The sequence below is a fragment of the Leucopleurus acutus genome (assembly GCF_964270905.1).
Source record: "Leucopleurus acutus genome assembly, chromosome: 4".
In the NCBI taxonomy this organism is placed as follows: Eukaryota; Metazoa; Chordata; class Mammalia; order Artiodactyla; family Delphinidae; genus Leucopleurus; species Leucopleurus acutus.
The window spans coordinates 121,973,195-121,992,093 of NC_139146.1; the positions used below are offsets into that span (position 1 = coordinate 121,973,195).

Genomic DNA, 18,899 nt, shown 5'->3' on the forward strand with positions numbered 1-18,899 from the left:
CTAGCAAACAGAATCCAACAGCACATTAAAAGGATCATACACCATGGCCAAATGAGGTTTATCCCATGAATGCAAGGATGCCTCAATATATGCAAATTAATCTATGTGATACACCATATTAACAAATTGAAGGAGAAAAACCATATGATCATCTCAATAGATGCAGAGAAAGCTTTCAACAAAACTCAACACCCATTTATGATAAAAACCCTCCGGAAAGTAGGCATAGAGGGAACTTACCTCAACATAATAACGGCCATATATGACAAACCCACAGCCAACTTCGTCCTCAATGGTGAAGAACTGAAACCATTTCCACTAAGATCAGGAACAAGACAAGTTTGCCAACTCTCACCACTATCATTCAACATAGTTTTGCAAGTTTTAGCCAAGCAATCAGAGAAGAAAAAGAAATAAAAGGAATGCAAATCAGAAAAGAAGTAAAGCTGTCTCTGTTTGCAGATGACATGATACTATACATAGAGAATCCTAAAGATGCTACCAGAAAACTACTAGAGCTAATCAATGAATTTGGTAAAGTAGCAGGATACAAAATTAAGGCACAGAAATCTCTTGCATTCATACACACCAATGATGAAACATCTGAAAGAGAAATTAAGGAAACACTCCCATTTATCATTGCAACAAAAAGAATAAAATATCTAGGAGTAAACCTACCAAGGGAGACAAAAAACCTGTATGCAGAAAACTATAAGACACTGATGAAAGAAATTAAAGATGATACAAATAGATGGAGATATATACAATGTTCTTGGATTGGAAGAATCAACATTGTGAAAATGACTATATTGCCCAAAGCAATCTGCAGTTCAGTGCAATCCCTGTCAAACTACCAACGTCATTTTTCACAGAATTAGAACCAAAAATTTCACAATTTGTGGGCTTCCCTGGTGGCGCAGTGGTTGAGAGTCCGCCTGCTGATGCAGGGGACATGGGTTCGTGCCCCGGTCTGGGAAGATCCCACATGCCGCGGAGTGGCTGGGCCTGTGAGCCATGGCCGCTGAGCCTGTGCGTCCGGAGCCTGTGCTCCACAATGGGAGAGGCCACAACAGTGAGAGGCCCACACACCGCAAAAAAAAAAAAAAAAATTTCACAATTTGTATGGAAACACAAAAGACCCTGAATTGCCAAAGCAATCTTGAGAGAAAAAACGGAGCTGGAGGAATCAGGCTCCCTGACTTCAGACTATACTACAAAGCTACAGTAATCGAGACAGTATTGTACTGGCACAAAAACAGAAATATAGATCAATGGAACATGATAGAAAACACAGAGATAAACCCACACACATGTGGTCACCTTATCTTTGATAAAGAAGGCAAGAATATACAGTGGAGATAAGACAGTCTCTTCAATAAGTGGTGCTGGGAAAATTGGACAGCTACATGTAAAAGGATGAAATTAGAACACTCTCTAACACCATACACAAAAGTAAACTCAAAATGGACTAAAGACCTAAATGTAAGGGCAGACACTATCAAACTCTTAGAGGAAAACATAGGCAGAACTCTCTATGACATAAATCACAACAAGATCCTTTTTTCTTTTTTTTCCTTTTTGCTGTATGCGGGCCTCTCACTATTGTGTCCTCTGCCGTTGCCGAGTACAGGCTCCAGACGCACTGACTCAGCGGCCATGGCTCACAGGCTTAGCCGCTCCGTGGCATGTGTGATCTTCTTGGACCGGGGCATGAACCCGTGTCCCCTGCATCGGCAGGCGGACTCTCACCACTGTGCCACCAGGGAAGCCCAGCAAGATCCTTTTTGACTCACCTCCTACAGAAATGGAAAAAAACCCAAAAGTAAACAGATGGGACCTAATGAAATTTAAAAGCTTTTGCACAGCAAAGGAAACCATAAACAAGATGAAAAGACAACCCTCAGAATGGCAGAAAATATTTGCAAATGAAGCAACTGACAAAGGATTAATCTCCAAAATTTACAAGCTGCTCATGCAGCTCAGTATCAAAAACACAAACAATCCAATCCATAAATGGGCAGAAGACCTAAATAGATATTTCTCCAAAGAAGATATACAGATTGCCAGTAAACACATGAAAGAATGCTCAACATCATTAATCATTAGAGAAATGCAAATCAAAACTACAATGAGATATCATCTCACACCAGTCAGAATGGCCATCATCAAAAAAATCTAGAAACAATAAATGCTGGAGAGGGTGTGGAGATAAGGGAAACCTCTTGCAGTGTTGGTGGGAATGTAAATTGATGCAGCCACTATGGAGAACATATGGAGGTTCCTTAAAAAACTAAAAAAAGTACTACCATATGACCCAGCAATCCCACTACTGCGCATATACCCTGAGAAAAGCATAATTCAAAAATAATCATGTACCAAAATGTTCATTGCAGCTCTATTTACAATAGCCAGGACATGGAAGCAACCTAAGTGTCTATCAACAGATGAATGGATAAAGAAGAAGTGGCACATATATACAATGGAATATTACTCAGCCATAAAAAAGAAATGAAATTCATATATTTGTAGTGAGGTGGATGGACCTAGAGTCTGTCATACAGAGTGAAGTCAGAAAGAGAAAAACAAATACCGTATGCTAACACATATATATGGAATCTAAAAAAATAAAAAAAAAAGGTCATGAAGAACCTGGGGTCAAGATGGGAATAAAGACACAGACCTAGTAGAGAATGGACTTGAGGCTCTGGGGAGGGGGAAGGGTAAGCTGGGACAAAGTGAGAGAGTGGCATTGACATATATACACTACCAGATGTAAAATAGATATCTAGTGGGAAGCAGCTGCATAGCACAGGGAGATCCTCTCAGTGCTTTGTGAGCATCTAGAGGAGTGGGATAAGGAGAGTGGGAGGGAGACACAAGAGAGAGGGGATATGGGGATATATGTATACATATAGGTGATTCACTTTGTTATAAAGCAGAAACTAACACACCATTGTAAAGCAATTATACTCCAATAAAAATGTTAGAAAAAAAAAGGAAAAAACACAATGTAATGAAAAAGTACAGTGGAAATAGGAAAAAATAAGATAAAGATGTATTAAAAATAAAAGCATAAAAACAAAAAGAAAAGAAAAAGTAAATAAAAACATAAAATTAAAAGAATAATAAAAAAAGAAACAACAATAGGACTAAATGGAAAAAAAATATTTATAGTAGTAATAGTAGTGGTATTTTCCTGTGGCCTCAGCTGTCAGTGCCCTTGCCCGCACAGTGAGCCACCAATCCTCACCTCCCAATACTTCTAGGTTGGTGTCTGGACCTGCTGTGGACAATCTGGGGCCTGCTCAGCCTCTGATCTGACCTTACTCCTTCATGCACTTGACTCCAAAGTCTACAGCTGTCCCCAAAGTCCACAGCCTTGAATGTGGGAACACTCATTGTCTATTCATATATTTCACAGATGCAGGGTTTACCAAGCTGATTGTGGGGATTTAATCTGCTGCTTTTGTAGCTGCATGGAGAGATTTTCCTTTGGTCACACTGCCCTGGGTTTCAGTTTTGGTTTTGGCCCTGTCTCTGCCTGTCAGGTGTCTCTTCCCCACCCAGGCAAAGGGGGCTAAAGCAGCGCTGATTAAGGCTCATTTCCTCTCTCAGGCCAGGGAGAGGGAGAGATATGGCAGTCACAATTGAGATGTGTGGGGAGTGCGGGAAGCAGCAGAGACTGGCGTAAAGTTGCAAGGCCCGAGGCATGCTGTGTATTCTCCTGGGGTAGTTGGACCCAGATTGCAGGACCCTTGGCAGTGGCAGACTGCAGTCTCCCAGGAAGGTGTGGCCAGTGACCTGCGCTTGTGCACAGGACACTTGGTGGCTGCAGTGGGAGCCATCACCCACCTCTCTGGTCCAAGATAACAGCCTCGGCTTGTGCCCACCTCTGGAGCTCATGTAGGAGGTGCCCTGCCATCTGTGACCGCATGGAGCAGTAAGCTCCTCTCCTCAAGCACCCCACAACAATCATCTCTTGCCTCTCCAGCAGGCCCAGGCTTTTTCCTGGACTCCCTCCTGACTAGTTGTGGTGCACTAGCCCCCTCAGGCTGTGTTCACGCAGCCAACCCCAATCCTCTCCCTGGGATTTGACCTCCAAAGCCCAAGCCTCAGCACCCAGCCCCCACCTGCCCTGGAAGGTGAGCTGACAAGCCTCTCAGGCTGGGGAGTGCTGGTCAGCACTGATCCTCTGTGCAGCATTCTCTCTGCTTTCTGTTGGCATCCCTGTTGCTGCACTTTCCTCTGGGGCTCCGAAGCTCCTTTCCATCCCCACCAGTGAGAGGAATTCCTAGTTTGTGGAAAATTTTCCTCCTTCACAGCTCCCTCCCAGAGGTGAAGGTTCCATCCTGATTCCTTTATCTCTCTCTCTCTCTTTTTTTTTTCCTTTTTCCTTTTGCTCTACCCAGGTATGTGGGGAGTTCCTTGCCTTTTGGGAAGTCTGAGTTCTTCTGCTAGCATTCAGTAGGTGTTCTGTAGGAGTTGTTCCACATGTAGATGTATTTTTGATGTATTTGTGGGGAGGAAGGTGATCTCCACATTTTACTCCTCCGCCATCTTGAAGCTCCCCTCTCCATAAGTTTGTTTTCTATGTCTGTGAATCTTTCTGTTTTGTAAATAAGTTAATTTGTATTCGTTTTTAAAATTCCACATGTAAGTTATTTCATACAGTATTTGTCTTTCTCTTTCTTATTTACTTCACTTAATATGGTAATTTCTAAGTCTATCAATGTGTGCAAAAATGGCAATAATTCAGTCTTTTTTTATAGTTGAGTAATATTTCATTGCATATATATTACCACATCTTCTTTATCCATTCAACTGTTGATGGACATTTAGGTTGCTTCCATGTCTTAACTATTGTAAATAATGCTATTATGAACATTGGGGTGCATGTATCCTTTCAAATTAGAGTTTTCTCTGGATATATCCCCAAGAGTGGGATTGCTAGTTCATACGGTAACTCTATTTTTAGTTTTTTTTAAGGAACCTCCATAGTGTTTTCCATAGTGGTTGCACCAACTGACATTCCCACCAACAGTGTAGGCAGGTTCCCTTTTCTCCACATTCTTTCCAGCATTTACTATTTGTAGACTTTTTATTGATGGCCATTCTCACTGGTGTGAGATGAGACCTCACTGTAGTTTTTATTTGCATTTCTCTGAGAATTATGGATGTTGAGCATCTTTCCATGTGCCTATTGGCCATCTGAATATCTTCTTTGGAGAAAAGTCTATTTAGGTCTTCTACACATTTTTTGATTGGGTTGTTTGGTTTTTGTTTTTAAGTTGTATGAGCTGTTTGAATATTTTGGGAATTAAGCACTTGTGGGTCTCATTGTTTGCAAGTATTTTCTCTCAATATTTATATAAGTTGTCTTTTTTTTAAATGGTTTCTTTGCTGTGCAAAAGTATATGAGTTTGATTCCGTCCCATTTGTTTTATTTTGCTTTTATTTCTACTGCCTTGGGAGACTGACCTAAGAAAACATTGCTACAATTTATGTCAGAGAATGTTTTGCCTGTGCTCTCTTCTAGGAGTTTTATGGGGTCATGTCTTATATTTAAGCCTTTAAGGCATTTTGAGTTTATGTTTGTGCATGGTGTGAGGGAGTGTTCTAACTTCATTGATTTACATGCAGCTGTCCAGCATTTCCAACACCACTGGCTGAAAAGACATATTTTTCTTCATTGTATATATGCTCTTGCCTCCTTTGATTAATTGACTTCAGGTGTGGGTTTATTTCTGGGCTCTCTATTCTGTTCCATCGATGCATGTTCTTTTGTTCCAATACTACCCTGTTTGATTACTGTAGCTTTGTAGTATCCCTTTGAAATCTGGAAGGGTTATGACTCCAGCTTTGTTCTTTTTCCTCAATATTCCTTTGGCAATTCTGGGTCTTTCATGGTTGTATGTACATTTTTGGATTATTTGTTCTAGTTCTGTGAAAAATGTCCTGGGTTGGGGCTTCCCTGGTGGCGCAGTGGTTGAGAGTCCACCTGCCGATGTAGGGGACATGGGTTCGTGCCCGGGTCCGGGAGGATCCCACATGCTGCAGAGCAGCTGGGCCCGTGAGCCATGGCTGCTGAGCCTGTGCATCTAGAGCCTGTGCTCCGCAACGGGAGAGGCCACAACAATGAGAGGCCTGCGTACCACAAAAAAAAAAAAAAAAAAAATGTCCTGGGTCGACATTTTTGATAGAAATTACATTAAATCCGTAGATTGCTTTGGGTAGTATGGCCATCTTAACAATATTAAATTCTTCCAATCCAAGAGCATGGGACGCTTTTCCATTTCCTCAAATCATCTTCAATTTTCTTTATCAATGCTTTATAGTTCTCAGCATATAAGACTTTCACCTCCTTGGTCAGGTTTATTCCTAAGTATTTTATTCTTTTTGGTGCAATTTTAAAAGGGATTTTTAAACTTGCCCTTTCTGATATTCCATTGTTAGTGTAAAGAAATGCAACTAATTTCTGTATATTAACATTTTGCCCTTCTACCTTGCTGAATTTGATTGTCAGTTCTAGTATTTTTTACATGGAGTCTTTCGGGTTTTCTATATAGAGATTATGTCATCTGTATATGATGACAATTTTACCTTACCCTTCCAATTTGGATACATTTTATTTCTTTCCCTTGTCTGATAGCTGTGGCTAGGACTTCCGATACTATGTTGAATGCACATGGTGAGAGTAGGCATGCTTATCTTTTTCCAGATTTTATATGAATATTTCTTGAAAAGTGTTACATATGTCTCTAAATATATAAAAACAAAACAATAATGAGGCAGAAACATACATGAAAAGGCAACAGAAGCTGACACTGAAGAGAGTGATGAAATTGTGTTTTAAGAGATGGGTTAGTGGAGTGGAGGATGTGGAGGGTAGAGGAAAAATTGATCCCATATATTTCTGCACCATTTGAGTTTTTAAAAATAAGCAAACTTCAATATTTGGTTAATTAATAAATATTTTCTAAAGATATTAGGTTAACAAAGTAATTTACCACTCACTATGGATAATGTATTATTCCCATGGCTTTCGCTACTTAGGGAATTTATTCATCCTCACTGAATGTACTTGCTTGTTTTATTTTTGTTTGGTAGGTGTTTTGGGGGTTTCTGCAGTTCATTGTATACTGTCATTATTACTTTACGCAAGAGTAATCTCTTCATTTTTACTTTTTCCCTTTATCTTCACCTCCTACTCCTAATCTCCCTCACCCAGGCACACACACTACTGCACTTGAAAAAATTTTTTATATATTTATGCATCCTGGCAAAATATGAAGTGTTGCTTTTTGTTGCTATGACTGCTAGATGGCTACTTTTACTGCTATGCTTGTGTATCTATGTGTATCATACATGAATCATTCAAGTGCATTTGGAGTAGGGTATTGTTTTAAATTACTGAAATACAGGACTGATATTTGTTTTTACAGGACCACACATATATTGGACTTCAGTATCCAGAAGTCACTTGCGTTTGGTTGTCTACGATAGGCAGATATTTACCAATATCACTATGTTTCATTTTAGGTGTTTGATTTTATTTTTCCTGGTTTAGTAGCAAAATACTGTACTGAATGAATAATGAATTCCAGCTTATTTCCAGTATACACAGTGCAGTGTTTATGTGAGGAAAACTATATATTTCCTGACAAACCATTTAAAATCACTTTCTATTAAATTCCCACACTAGCCCTGTTGAATGCATGGAATGCTGACATGAGAGACACAGTCCCTTCTTTTTTTAAAAACCATATTAATACATTTTTATTGATAGCAGTTCTCATACCAGCATAGCAGAATAGGTTTACTACCACAACTATTGGTATGCTTTGAAAAGTTTCTCACAGATAAAATTTCAAAATGTAGAGCTCTTGCAATTCAAATATCTTCAGGGCACTTCTAAATCACTGAAATATTAAATTATATTCACTATAGTTCAATGTTCTATAGGAAAACATACAACCACACTGATCCATGAATTTATCATTCAAAAATCATCAAATATATATTGTGAAGAAAATAAATTTCACTAAAAATTAGCATAAATTTAAAACAAAATCACCCTTCTATATCAAAAGTCATGAATCAAAAGAGGGGTTACATTAGTTACAGGAAGTATTTGAATGTTTCCTTTGATATCAACTCAGAATATAGTTCAACAGTCCCTTCTTTGTGGAGGTAGAGTCTCCTAGGAGGACAGACTGGAAGCAACACAACATTTGTCTCAGCCCACACATGATGGAGAATTCAGGTGAGAGGATAAGAAGCTGCCCTAAACTTTTCCAGAAAATGTCATCCTCAACTGTGAGCTGTCTCACTACTGAAAGCATAAAGTGTAGGATGCTTGTGGAGGTAGTGAGGGGGCAGGTCCTGTGGGATTCAGAATGGTCCCAGGTTTCCAGAGGCAGGGGCAGGGGCAGGGGCAGGCTGCACCTTTAGGCTCAGGCCCAGGGAAGAGAAGTGTCAGGGCTCTTCACTGCCCTTGTGTAGGGCAGGATAGTAGGCGTCTAGGCTTTGGGATTCTGAGTAGAACTCACCTGGGCTGCGATCTCACTCTCCTTCTATGACCTCTCTGGCCCTCAATTTTCTCATCTCTCAGTTGGGAGCCATTATTGTTGTGAGGGTCATGTGTGGTAAAGAAACCCATTTAGACTGTGCAGGGTCCTGAGAGCTTGTCTGCTGCCTTTAGGGCCTGAGAGGTTGAGAAAGGCTTTGGAAATCTAGAAAACAGAAAGAGGACAAAGTCTGGAAACACCTCCTTTAAGGGGTAGACAGAATTGAAGCAACCTGTGAAGGGACAGGCCAAGAATGTTCAACAATTTCACCTGAGAAAAACAAAAGTGAGGACTTTCCATAGATCCAGAAACTAGATCATTGATGGGATTAGAGAGAGGGGATTAAGGTAAGAGTGTCTTCCATGCCCTGGACAGAAGATGCAATCAGAGAGGAAGATGGGAGGTGTCATCAGCAGCCTGTAATCTCCCCAGGCGAATTGCATCTGCAATCTGTCCATTGGGATGAAGGGAAGGAACCTCACTACAGGCTTATAAAGGCCCAAGGGGCCAGATTCTGACCCCAGCAATGAACAGAGAAGGTGGGCTGTTTCATGCTTTCAGACTTGGATCCAGACCTGGATTGAGGAAGACCTTCTGCTCTGTGGGGAAGAAGCCAAGAGTCCCAGTGGGTGGAGCCAGGTTACCCGCAAAGGCCTTGAGGATACAGAGCAGCTCCCCCAGCACAGAGCCAAGACTGAGAAGCGTGAGCAGGAGAGCATGGACTTGGGGACAGAGTCTCAGGTGGGCCTGAGCAGGGACAAACAAGCTACTCAGGGGACACTGTGTGACCCCACCCTGGTGGAGAAGGGCCAAGTTGGGGTGGTCTGGGAGGTCCTAGAGGGCAGGAGGTTCTCATTCCATTCATTTGGAACAGACTCTCTGGCTGGCAGAGTGGAAAATTCTGTGGGTTCAGAGGAGAATAGGGAGGAAGGAAGCTTCAGCTGTGGGTGTGGATGTGACCTGACATCTGTCTCTCACCTGCGGGAGGTGTGGGCAAGTCCCAGGGGCTCCTGTGGCTGGGGGGTGGGGGGCAGGTGTGGGTTTGGGACCTGCTGTGTGTCAAGCACCCTGCTCTCAGCTGTTCCGTTTTCTTCTCAACATATGGGCTCCCTAGTTAAGGTTTTATGTATGTGCCTGTGTTGTTACTTTATGGAAGATAAATAATTACTGGCTATCATAAGGACATATACACACAGTTTCGTTTGATATTGTAATCAACTGTGTGAAATCTGTTTTAGTGTAACAGAGATAAGGTTAACCTTTTAAGCCCTGTTTCTTTTTTTTTTTCTTCTTTTGGGACTCAGGCCCTAGGGACTTTTTTCTTTAACCTGCAATGCCTGTTGTGCCCAAGGCTGTTCCCAGGTCCTTTTCCAAAATGTCTGTGCTCTTGTCTTCCTGTCTTAGAATGATAGTATTATTTTCATGTATTTGAACTTGCAGCTAGCTCAGGTCAATTACTTGTAATGGTGGTACATCATTTTTTTTTTTATTGAAGTACAGTTGATTTACAATGTTTTGTTAATTTCTGCTGTATAGCAAAGTGATTCATATTATATATACATATACATTTTTTTCCATTATGGTTTATATCAGTTCCCTGTGTTATACAGTAGGACCTTGTTGTTTATCCATTCTATGTATAATAGTTTGCATCTGCTAACCCCAAACTCCCATTCTGTCCATCTCCCTCCCCTTCCCTTTTCCAACCACAAGTCTGTTCTCTATGTCTGTGAGTCTGTTTCTGTTTCATAGATAGGTTAATTTGTACCATGTCTTCTGTTATACATATAAATGGTATCATATGGCATTAGTCTTTCTCTTTCTGACTTAGTATGATAATCTCTAGTTCCATCCATGTTACTGCAAATGGCATTATTTCATTCTTTTTAATGGCTGAGTAGAATTCCATTGTATATATATATACCATACCTTCTTAATCCATTCCTCTGTTGATGGACATTTAAGTTGTTTCCATGTCTTGTCTATTGTGAATAGTGCTGCAATGAACATAAGGGTGCATGTGTCGCTTTGGATTATAGTTTTGTCCAGCTATATGCCCAGAAGTGAGATTGCTAGGTCATATGGTAATTCTATTTTTAGTTTTTTTTTTTTTTTTTGCAGTACGCGGGCCTCTCACTGTTGTGGCCTCTCCCGTTGTGGAGCACAGGCTCCGGACGCGCAGGCTCAGCGGCCATGGCTCTCGGGTCCAGCTGCTCCGCAGCATGTGGGATCTTCCCAGACCGGGGCCCGAACCCGTGTCCCCTGCATTGGCAGGCGGACTCTCAACCACTGCGCCACCAGGGAAGCCCTATTTTTAGTTTTTTTGAGGAACCTCCATACTGTTTTGCATATTGGCTACACCAAATTACATTCCCAGGTTGGTACGTCTTCTGAGTCTGCTGTAATCTCTAACTTTCCCCTTGGATACAGAGACTGAAGGGGTGTGGACATTTTAGGATGGAGGAAGAGGGAGAGTTGTGGCTCAAAGAAAGAAGAGAAAAGCTGGCTGGTCTGGCTGGGGCAGGAGCACACTGAGAACACTGGTCAGCCTTGTGAAAAGAATTTTTACATAGAACAAGTTATGCTTGTAATTTAATGGGAAAATAGTAGAACAAACCCAATGTATCTTTTCCAAGTGTTGACAAAACAAAACACCACACACTGTTGGAGTGACTTCAACAACAGAAACTCATTTTCCCAGTTCTGGAGGCTGGAAGTTGAATATCAAAGTCCTGGCAGGTTCACTTTCTCCTGAGGCCTCTCTCCCAGGTGGCCTCCTCGTGGCTGTGACCTCACATGGCCTTTCCTCTGTGGGTGCCCATCCCTGATGTCTCTTCCCCTTCTAAGGACACCTGTCAATGTTGCATAAGGGCATCTCCCCAGCAGCCTCATTTTACCTTAATCAGCACATTACAGACTTTATTACCATATAGGGTCCCATTCTGATGTACTGGGAGTTAAGCTTCAACTTATGAACCGTGGGGGGCACACAGTTCAGCCCACAACATCCCACGTACACATCCAGTGAGTGATGCCCCCAGCCAACCCTGGTCCTCATCACTGGGAAGCAAATCCTGCATATCATAGAGTTTTCAATGTAAATAGTGTACTCTATGTCTTTCAAGTATAGGATGTCTTTTCATTAATAACCTTTAAAAAATTATCACATATCCACTGTCCCAACTGACTACAATTGTCTTTTTGTTTGGATGTATGTATTTCAATTAAGAAAAAAAGCCTTGTCAAATATTGTTGATTATATACATGCTCTTTATTTCTGTAACATACATTCTTTTCCCTTTTGTTACTATTTTCTTGAAGGAGCTGGTGAGTTGTGCCATAGAGTTGCCCACACCTGGATTTTGCCGATTGTGTCCCTGTGCTGTTGATTTTCGTCACTACTGGGAGCAGTGGCTCTCTGTGAAGAAGAGGACCACCTAGCAAGCTCGATTTCAGCCCATTAAGTAAAAGGGACAGAAGTGCCAAAGGAAGCAGAGACTGACTGGGGCTCTCAGTCCTCCTGGCAGCTGCTGTAGGGTTGAAGGGAAGGGGTAGAAATAGGCCTGAGTGGCCACAGCTCCCTGCAGATCCTGGCAAACCTACTGGCAGCCGTGATGGAGCAGAGAGAAGGCTGAAGGGCCAGGTGGTTCTCATTTGTCCCCATCCCTGGAGAGCCAGGTTTCTTTGAAGGGAGTCTCCTCAGACAGAAACCCTCCCTGCACAATGGCCCTGGCATCTTCCCTGGCACAGCTCCAAGCAGAGGCCAGCTGCCCCATCTGCCTGGATTACCTGAGAGATGCAGTGACCACTGACTGGGCACAACTCCTTGTTACCCCTGCATCCAGCAGTGCTGGAAGGGTCTCCACGACATCTTCCCCTGTTCTGTCTGCCTCCAGCCCTGCCCTGCCAAGGGCATCAGGAGGAACAGCCAGTTATGTCTCATGATTGATTGTGTGAGGAACCTTCCCAACATGGAGGACATGAGGAAATGGCAGAAAGAGAAACCCCCGTGTGAGAAGCACAGGCATGTTCTGAGCCTGTTCTGTGAGAAGGACCTGGAGCTGCTGTGTCCCCAGTGCAGGGTCTCCTCTGACCACCGTGGTCACCCCCTGGCACCCATGGAGCAGGCTGCACCCTCTCCCAGGAGGAGGATCAAAGCCCACATTGAGCCCCTGACAAAGCAGCTTGAAGATGCTGAAAAGGCATTAGAGATGCAAATCTCCAAATCATCTGACTTGATGTGGGAGGTGGAGAATCAAAGGAATTAATTGTACTCTGAAGTTGTACACATTAAGCATTTCTTGGGAATGGAGCACGATCTAGTTCATGTTAGGTTACTAAATGAAGAGAAGCGTGTTCAAGATAAAATAATTGAAGAAAAAACCCAAATATCAAACCACGGACCCACGTTGCAAAGTCTGCTTGATGAAATAACTGAGAAGTGTTTGCAGCCTGACCTGGATTTACTGATAGACATTGCAAGGATCCACAGCACATATGAAAACTTAGAGAGTCCAGCAGGCTTTTCTTATGATTTTTTTTTCTTTTTTTTTTTTTTCTTTTTTCTTATTTCTTATGATTTAAAGGAGGAGGTTTTCACTCTCCCCCAACAATATTTTGGCCTCCACAAAATGATCAGCACATTTCACGTAGACTTGACATTTAATCCTGAAACTGCTCACCACAGTCTCATCATCTCACAGGACAGGAAAACGGCAACATTTCGAGGGATGGAACCAAACTGTGTTCTTAGTCCCGAGGCATTTACTTCTCACCGAGAAGTCCTGAGTTCTGAGGGATTTGACGCTGGCAGGCATTTTTGGCAGGTAAAAGAAAAAGGCCTGGGTGAATGGTCCTTAGGTGTGTGTAAAGAAACTTTCCCCAGAAATGCTCCGTCATCACCATCACCAAGCAATGGCTGCTGGCGAATTCAGCTCTGGGGTACTACTCATGGCATACGGAAATCAGGCTACACCTGTTGGATTGGTGTTTTTCTGGACTATGAGTTGGGGGAAGTTTCTTTTTACAATTTGAATGATAGATCTCATTTATATACATTCAGTGACGTATTTACAGAAAGACTTATGCCCTATTTCTCTATTGGACCTTCTTCCAAATCCCTTACAATAAGTCTAGTTGAAGATGAGTGCTGAGCCCCCTTGGAAGACATTCTGTGTGTTCTACTTTCTTCCTGTGTTCAGGGAAAGTCCTTGCAATAAAGAGTCTGAGTCCATCTTTGATGTCTGACTGCTGATGTCTTTTTAATCCTCCCCCTCTGGCTTCACCTCTGCCCCATATCTGGGCAAATGGTCAGGGCAGCCTGACCTTGACTAGGCTTAGGGTGGTTCTAACCCAGGAAGGCCCTGCCTGCAGAGGAGCTTTTCCAAACCAGCAAAAACCTCCAAGCTAGTGGCTTTTTCCACTTCTCTCAAGCCATTTTTGGACCGGTGGCCTCCCTGACTCCACATGAAGCTTCAGTGAGTGCAAATAAACCATTTTACACCCTCTTGGTGTGTTTGTGGCATTAGCAGTTTTGACAGCAGAATCAAATTTTGTGTGGCTTGAGTTTTGCCTCACTGGATTGACCATAATGGTCCTTAGGATACTGTATAATCCAAGTTTATTTTTCAGATATTCTGATCCCCACAGGCAGGGTATATTCATTTTTATTTTTCAACTACCATAATGCAGGATGTTTCAGCCTATGTTTTCTAAAATTATAATACTGAACTTGCAACTCCCCATTTCTCCTGTGAAAAGTTTGGAAATCTATTACAAATTCCTTGAAAATGTAATATTTACCAAAAACAAAACAAAAGAAAGGAAAAAAACCACTTCACACTATTGGTTCTTCCAGAAAATTCTATCACAAAATATCTAATTTGTCCTTTTTGAAGTATAGTTGATTCACAGTATTGTATTAGTTTCAGATGTAAAGCGAACTGATTCAGTAGTGTATGTATGTATATATACTGTACTATAGAGTAAATCCTGTTGTTTATTTATTTTATGTAGGGTGGGATGTGACTGTTACTCCCACACTCCTAATTTATCCCTCCCTCCTCTACTGTTTGGTAACCATGAGTTTTCTATTTCTGTGAGTCGGTTTCTCTTTTGTCTATAAGTTCATTTTTACTATATTTTAGATTTCACATATAAGTGATATCATGATATTTGCCTTTCTCCATCTTACTTACTTCACTCAGCATGACAATCTCTAGGCCCATCCATGTTGCTGCAGATGGCATTATTTTATTCTTTTCTATGACTATTTAATTCTATAATATTCTTTCTATTTTATTCTTTTCTATGGAGTAATATTCCATTGTATATATGTACCACATCTTCTTTATCCATTCTTCTGTTGATGGACATTTAGGTTGCTTCCATGTCTTTGCTATTGTAAGTAGTGCTGCTATGAACATTGTGGTGCACATATCTGTTCGAATTAGAGTTTTCCTCTTTTCCGGATATATGCCCAGGATTGGGATTGCTGGATCATGTGGTAACTCTATACTTTCTAAGGAACCTCCATACTGTTTTCCATTGTGGCTGAACCAATTTACATTCCCATGAACAGTGTAGAAGGGTTCCCTTTTCTCCACACCCTCTCCAGCATCTATTATTTGTAGACTTTTTGATGATGGCCATTCTGACCAGTGGGAGGTGATACCTCATTGATGTTTTGATTGCTTTTCTCCAATAATTAGCCACATTGGGCATCTTTTCATTTGCTCGTTGGCCATCTGGATGTCTTCTTTGGAAAAATGTCTATTTAAGTCCTCTGCACATTTTTTGATTGGGTTGTTTATTTTGTCCATGTTGAGTTGTTTGAACTCTTTGTATATTTTGGAAATTAAGCCCTTGTTGGTTGCATCATTTGCAAATATTTTCTCCCAGTCCATAGGTTGTCTTTTCATTTTATTTATGGTTTTCTTTTCTGTGCAGAAGCATGTAAGTTTGATTAGGTCCCATTTGTTTATTTTTGCTTTTTTTTTTTTTTTTTGCCTTGGGAGACTGATCTAAGAAAACATTGCAGTGATTTCTGTCAGAGAATGTTTTGCCTTGTTCTAGGAGTTTTCTGCTGTCATGTCTTATATCTATGTCTTTAAGAAATTTTATTTTTGTGTATGGTGTGAGGGAGTGTTCAAACTTTATTGATTTACGTACAGTGGTCCACCTTTCCCAACATCACTTGCTGAAGGGACAGTCTTTTCTCCATTGTATATTCTTGCCTACTTTTTAAAATTAATGGACTGTAGGTGGGTTTATTTCTGGGCCCTGTATTCTGTTCCATTGATCCATATGTCTGTTTTTGTGTCAATACTATGCTGTTTTGATTCCTAAAGCTTTGTAGTAGTCCTCTGAAATTTGTAGGGTACTTTTCTTCTTTTTTTTTAAGACTTGCTTTGGCAATTCTGGGCCTTTTGAGGTCCCATATAAATTTTAGGATTCTTTGTTCTTGCTCTGTGAAAAATGTCATGGGTCATTTGATAAGGATCACATTAAATCTGTAGATTGCTTTGGGAAGTATGACCATTTTAACTATATTAATTCTTCCAAGAGCATGGGATATCTTTCTATTTCCTTGAATCATCTTCAATTTCCTTTATCAGTGTTTTATACTTCTCAGCATGTAAGTATTTCACCTCCTTGCTTAGGTTTATTCTGAGGAGTTTCTTTTTTTTTTCAATGTGATTTTTTTTTTTTTTTTGGTACGGAGGCCTCTCATTGTTGTGGCCTCTCCCGTTGCGGAGCACAGGCTCCGGACGCACAGGCTCAGCGGCCGTGGCTCACGGGCCTAGCCGCTCCGCGGCAGGTGGTATCTTCCCGGACCGGGGCAAGAGCTCATGTCCCCTGCATTGGCAGGTGGACTCTTAACCACTGTGCCACCAGGGAAGCCCTCAATGTGATTTTAAATGTGATTTGTTTTTAACTTTCTCTTTTTGATATTTCACTGTTAATGTAAAGAAATTCAACAAATTTCTGTATGTTAATCTTGTATCTTGCTACCTTGCTCAATTCATTTAACAGTTCTAATAGTTTTTGCATGGAGTCTTTAGGATTTTCTATATAGAGTATCATGATAATGGCATATACTGACAATATTACCTCTTTCCTTCCAATTTGCATACATTTTATTTATTTTTCTTGTCTGAATGCTATGACTAGGAGGTCCAATACTCTGTTGAATAGAGGTGATGAGATTGAGCATCCTTGTCTTTTTCCAGAATTTAGCAGGCAATCTTTCAGCTTTTCACTGTTGAGTATTATGTTGGTCATTGGTCATAAATGGTTTAAATTATGTTGATATATATCCCCTCTATACCCACTTTGGTGAGAGTTTTTGTCATGTAGGGATGTTAAATTTATTAAATGTTTTTTTGGTATCTATTGAGATGGTCAGGTGGTTTTTATCTTTTGTTGATGTGGTTTATCACATTGATTGATTTGTGTATGTTAAACCATCCTTGTGAACTTAGGATGAATTCTACTTGGTCATCTTGAATGATCTTTCTTTTTTAAAATTTTTATTGGATTATAGTTGATTTACAGTGCTGTATTAGTTTCAGGTATACAGCAAAGTGAATCAGTTATACATACACACACATCCACTATTTCCTAGATTCTTTTCCCATATAGGCCATTACAAAGCATTGAGTAGAGTTCCCTGCGCTATACAGTAGGTCTTTATTAGTTATCTATTTTATATACGGTAGCATGTATATGTCAATCCCATTCTCCCAATTTATCCCTCCCCCCTTAGCCCCTGGAAACCATAAGTTTGTTTTCTATATCTGTATCTCTACTTCTGTTTTGTAGATAAGTTCATTTGTACACTTTTTTTAGATTCCACATATAAGTGGAATATGCACAAAAAGCAAAAAAAAATATCATATGATATTTGTCTTTCTCTCATCATGTCAATCGTTAGGTCAATCCATGTTGCTGCAAATGGCTTTATTTTGTTCTTTTTTATGGCTGAGTAATATTCCATTGTATATATGTGCCACATCCTCTTTATCCATTCCTCTGTTGATGGACATTTAGGTTGCTTCCATGTCCTGGTTATTGTAAACAGTGCTGTAATGAACATTGGGGTGCATGTATCTTTTCAAATTATGGTTTTCTCCTAATATATGCCCAGGGGTGGGCTTGCTGGTATAATCTTTTTTATGTGCTCTTGGATTTGGTTTGCTAATATTTTGTTGAGAATTCTGGCATCTGTATTCATCTAAGATATTCACCTATAATTGTATTTTTGGGGGGTATCTTTGTCTCCTTTTGGTATCAGGGTGCTGGTGGCTTCATAGAATGTCCTTGAGAGTGTTGCCTCCTTTTCAGTATTTTTGCAGAGTTTTCAAAGGATTGGTATAAATTATTCTTTGTAGACTTGATACATTTCCCCAGTGAAGCCATCTGGTCCTGGACTTTTGTTTGCAGGGAGTTTCTTTTTCCTATAAATTTTATTTTACTTCTAGTGATCTGTCTGTTCAAATTATCTGTTTCTTCTTGATTCATTTTGCCATGCTGTATTTTCTAAAAACTGGTCGATTTCTTCTAGGTTGTCCATTTTATTGGCATATAACTGTTCATAATATTTTCTTATGGTATTTTTTATTTCTGCAATATCCGTTGTTATTTCTACTCTTTCGTTGCTTATTTTGTTTAATGGGTCCTGTCTCTTTTCTTCTTGGTGAACCTAGCCAGAGGTTTGTCAATTGTGTTTATCCTTCCAAAAAAACAGCTCTTGGTTTTATTAATTTTCTATATTGTTTTTATTAATATCTATTTTATTTATTTCATCTCTCATCTTTATTATTTCCTTCCTTTTTCTGACTTTCAATTTTGTTTGTCCTTTCTCTAATTCTTATAGGTGGTAGGTTAGGTTGTTCATGTGGAGTGCTTCTTGTTTTTTGAGGAAGTTCTGTATGGCTATAGACTTCCTGCTTAGAACTGATTTTGCTGCTTCCCATAGCATTTATATGGTTATGTTTCCATTGCTGTTTGGCTCAAGGTATTTTTTAATTTTCTATTTGATTTCATAGTTGACCCAATAGCTTTTTAGTTGCCTGTTGTTTAGTCCCCATGTATTCATTTTTTTCTCATTTCTCTTTCTGTGGTTGATTTCTAATTTCATGCCATTGAGGTCAGAAAAGATGCTTGAAATAATTTCTACCCTCTTAAATTTGTTAAGGCTTGTTTTGTGTCCTAGACTGTGGTCTGTCCTAGAGAATGTTCCATATGCATTTGAAATAATGTGTATTCTGGGATTTTTTTGGATGTGGCATCCTGTATGTATCAATTAAGTCTAGCTGTCTTATTGTGTCA

The 18,899-nt window shown here is 40.4% G+C and overlaps 1 protein-coding gene and 1 pseudogene across 2 annotated transcripts; both read left to right on the forward strand.

Annotated features, from left to right (window-relative positions):
* Window positions 1–12,290: 12,290 nt before the first annotated feature.
* Window positions 12,291–12,835, forward strand: LOC309960738 (putative tripartite motif-containing protein 61; annotated as a pseudogene). Its single transcript has one exon. The product of its transcript is annotated as a putative tripartite motif-containing protein 61 (transcript).
* A 39-nt stretch (window positions 12,836–12,874) lies between these two features.
* On the forward strand, window positions 12,875–13,720 carry LOC309960739 (tripartite motif-containing protein 60-like; the record flags this gene model as incomplete). Its single annotated transcript, XM_082837676.1, has 1 exon — window positions 12,875–13,720. The coding sequence occupies one exon, from the start codon at window positions 12,875–12,877 to the stop codon at window positions 13,718–13,720; it is 846 nt and encodes a 281-aa protein (XP_082693802.1).
* Between the last annotated feature and the right edge of the window lie 5,179 nt (window positions 13,721–18,899).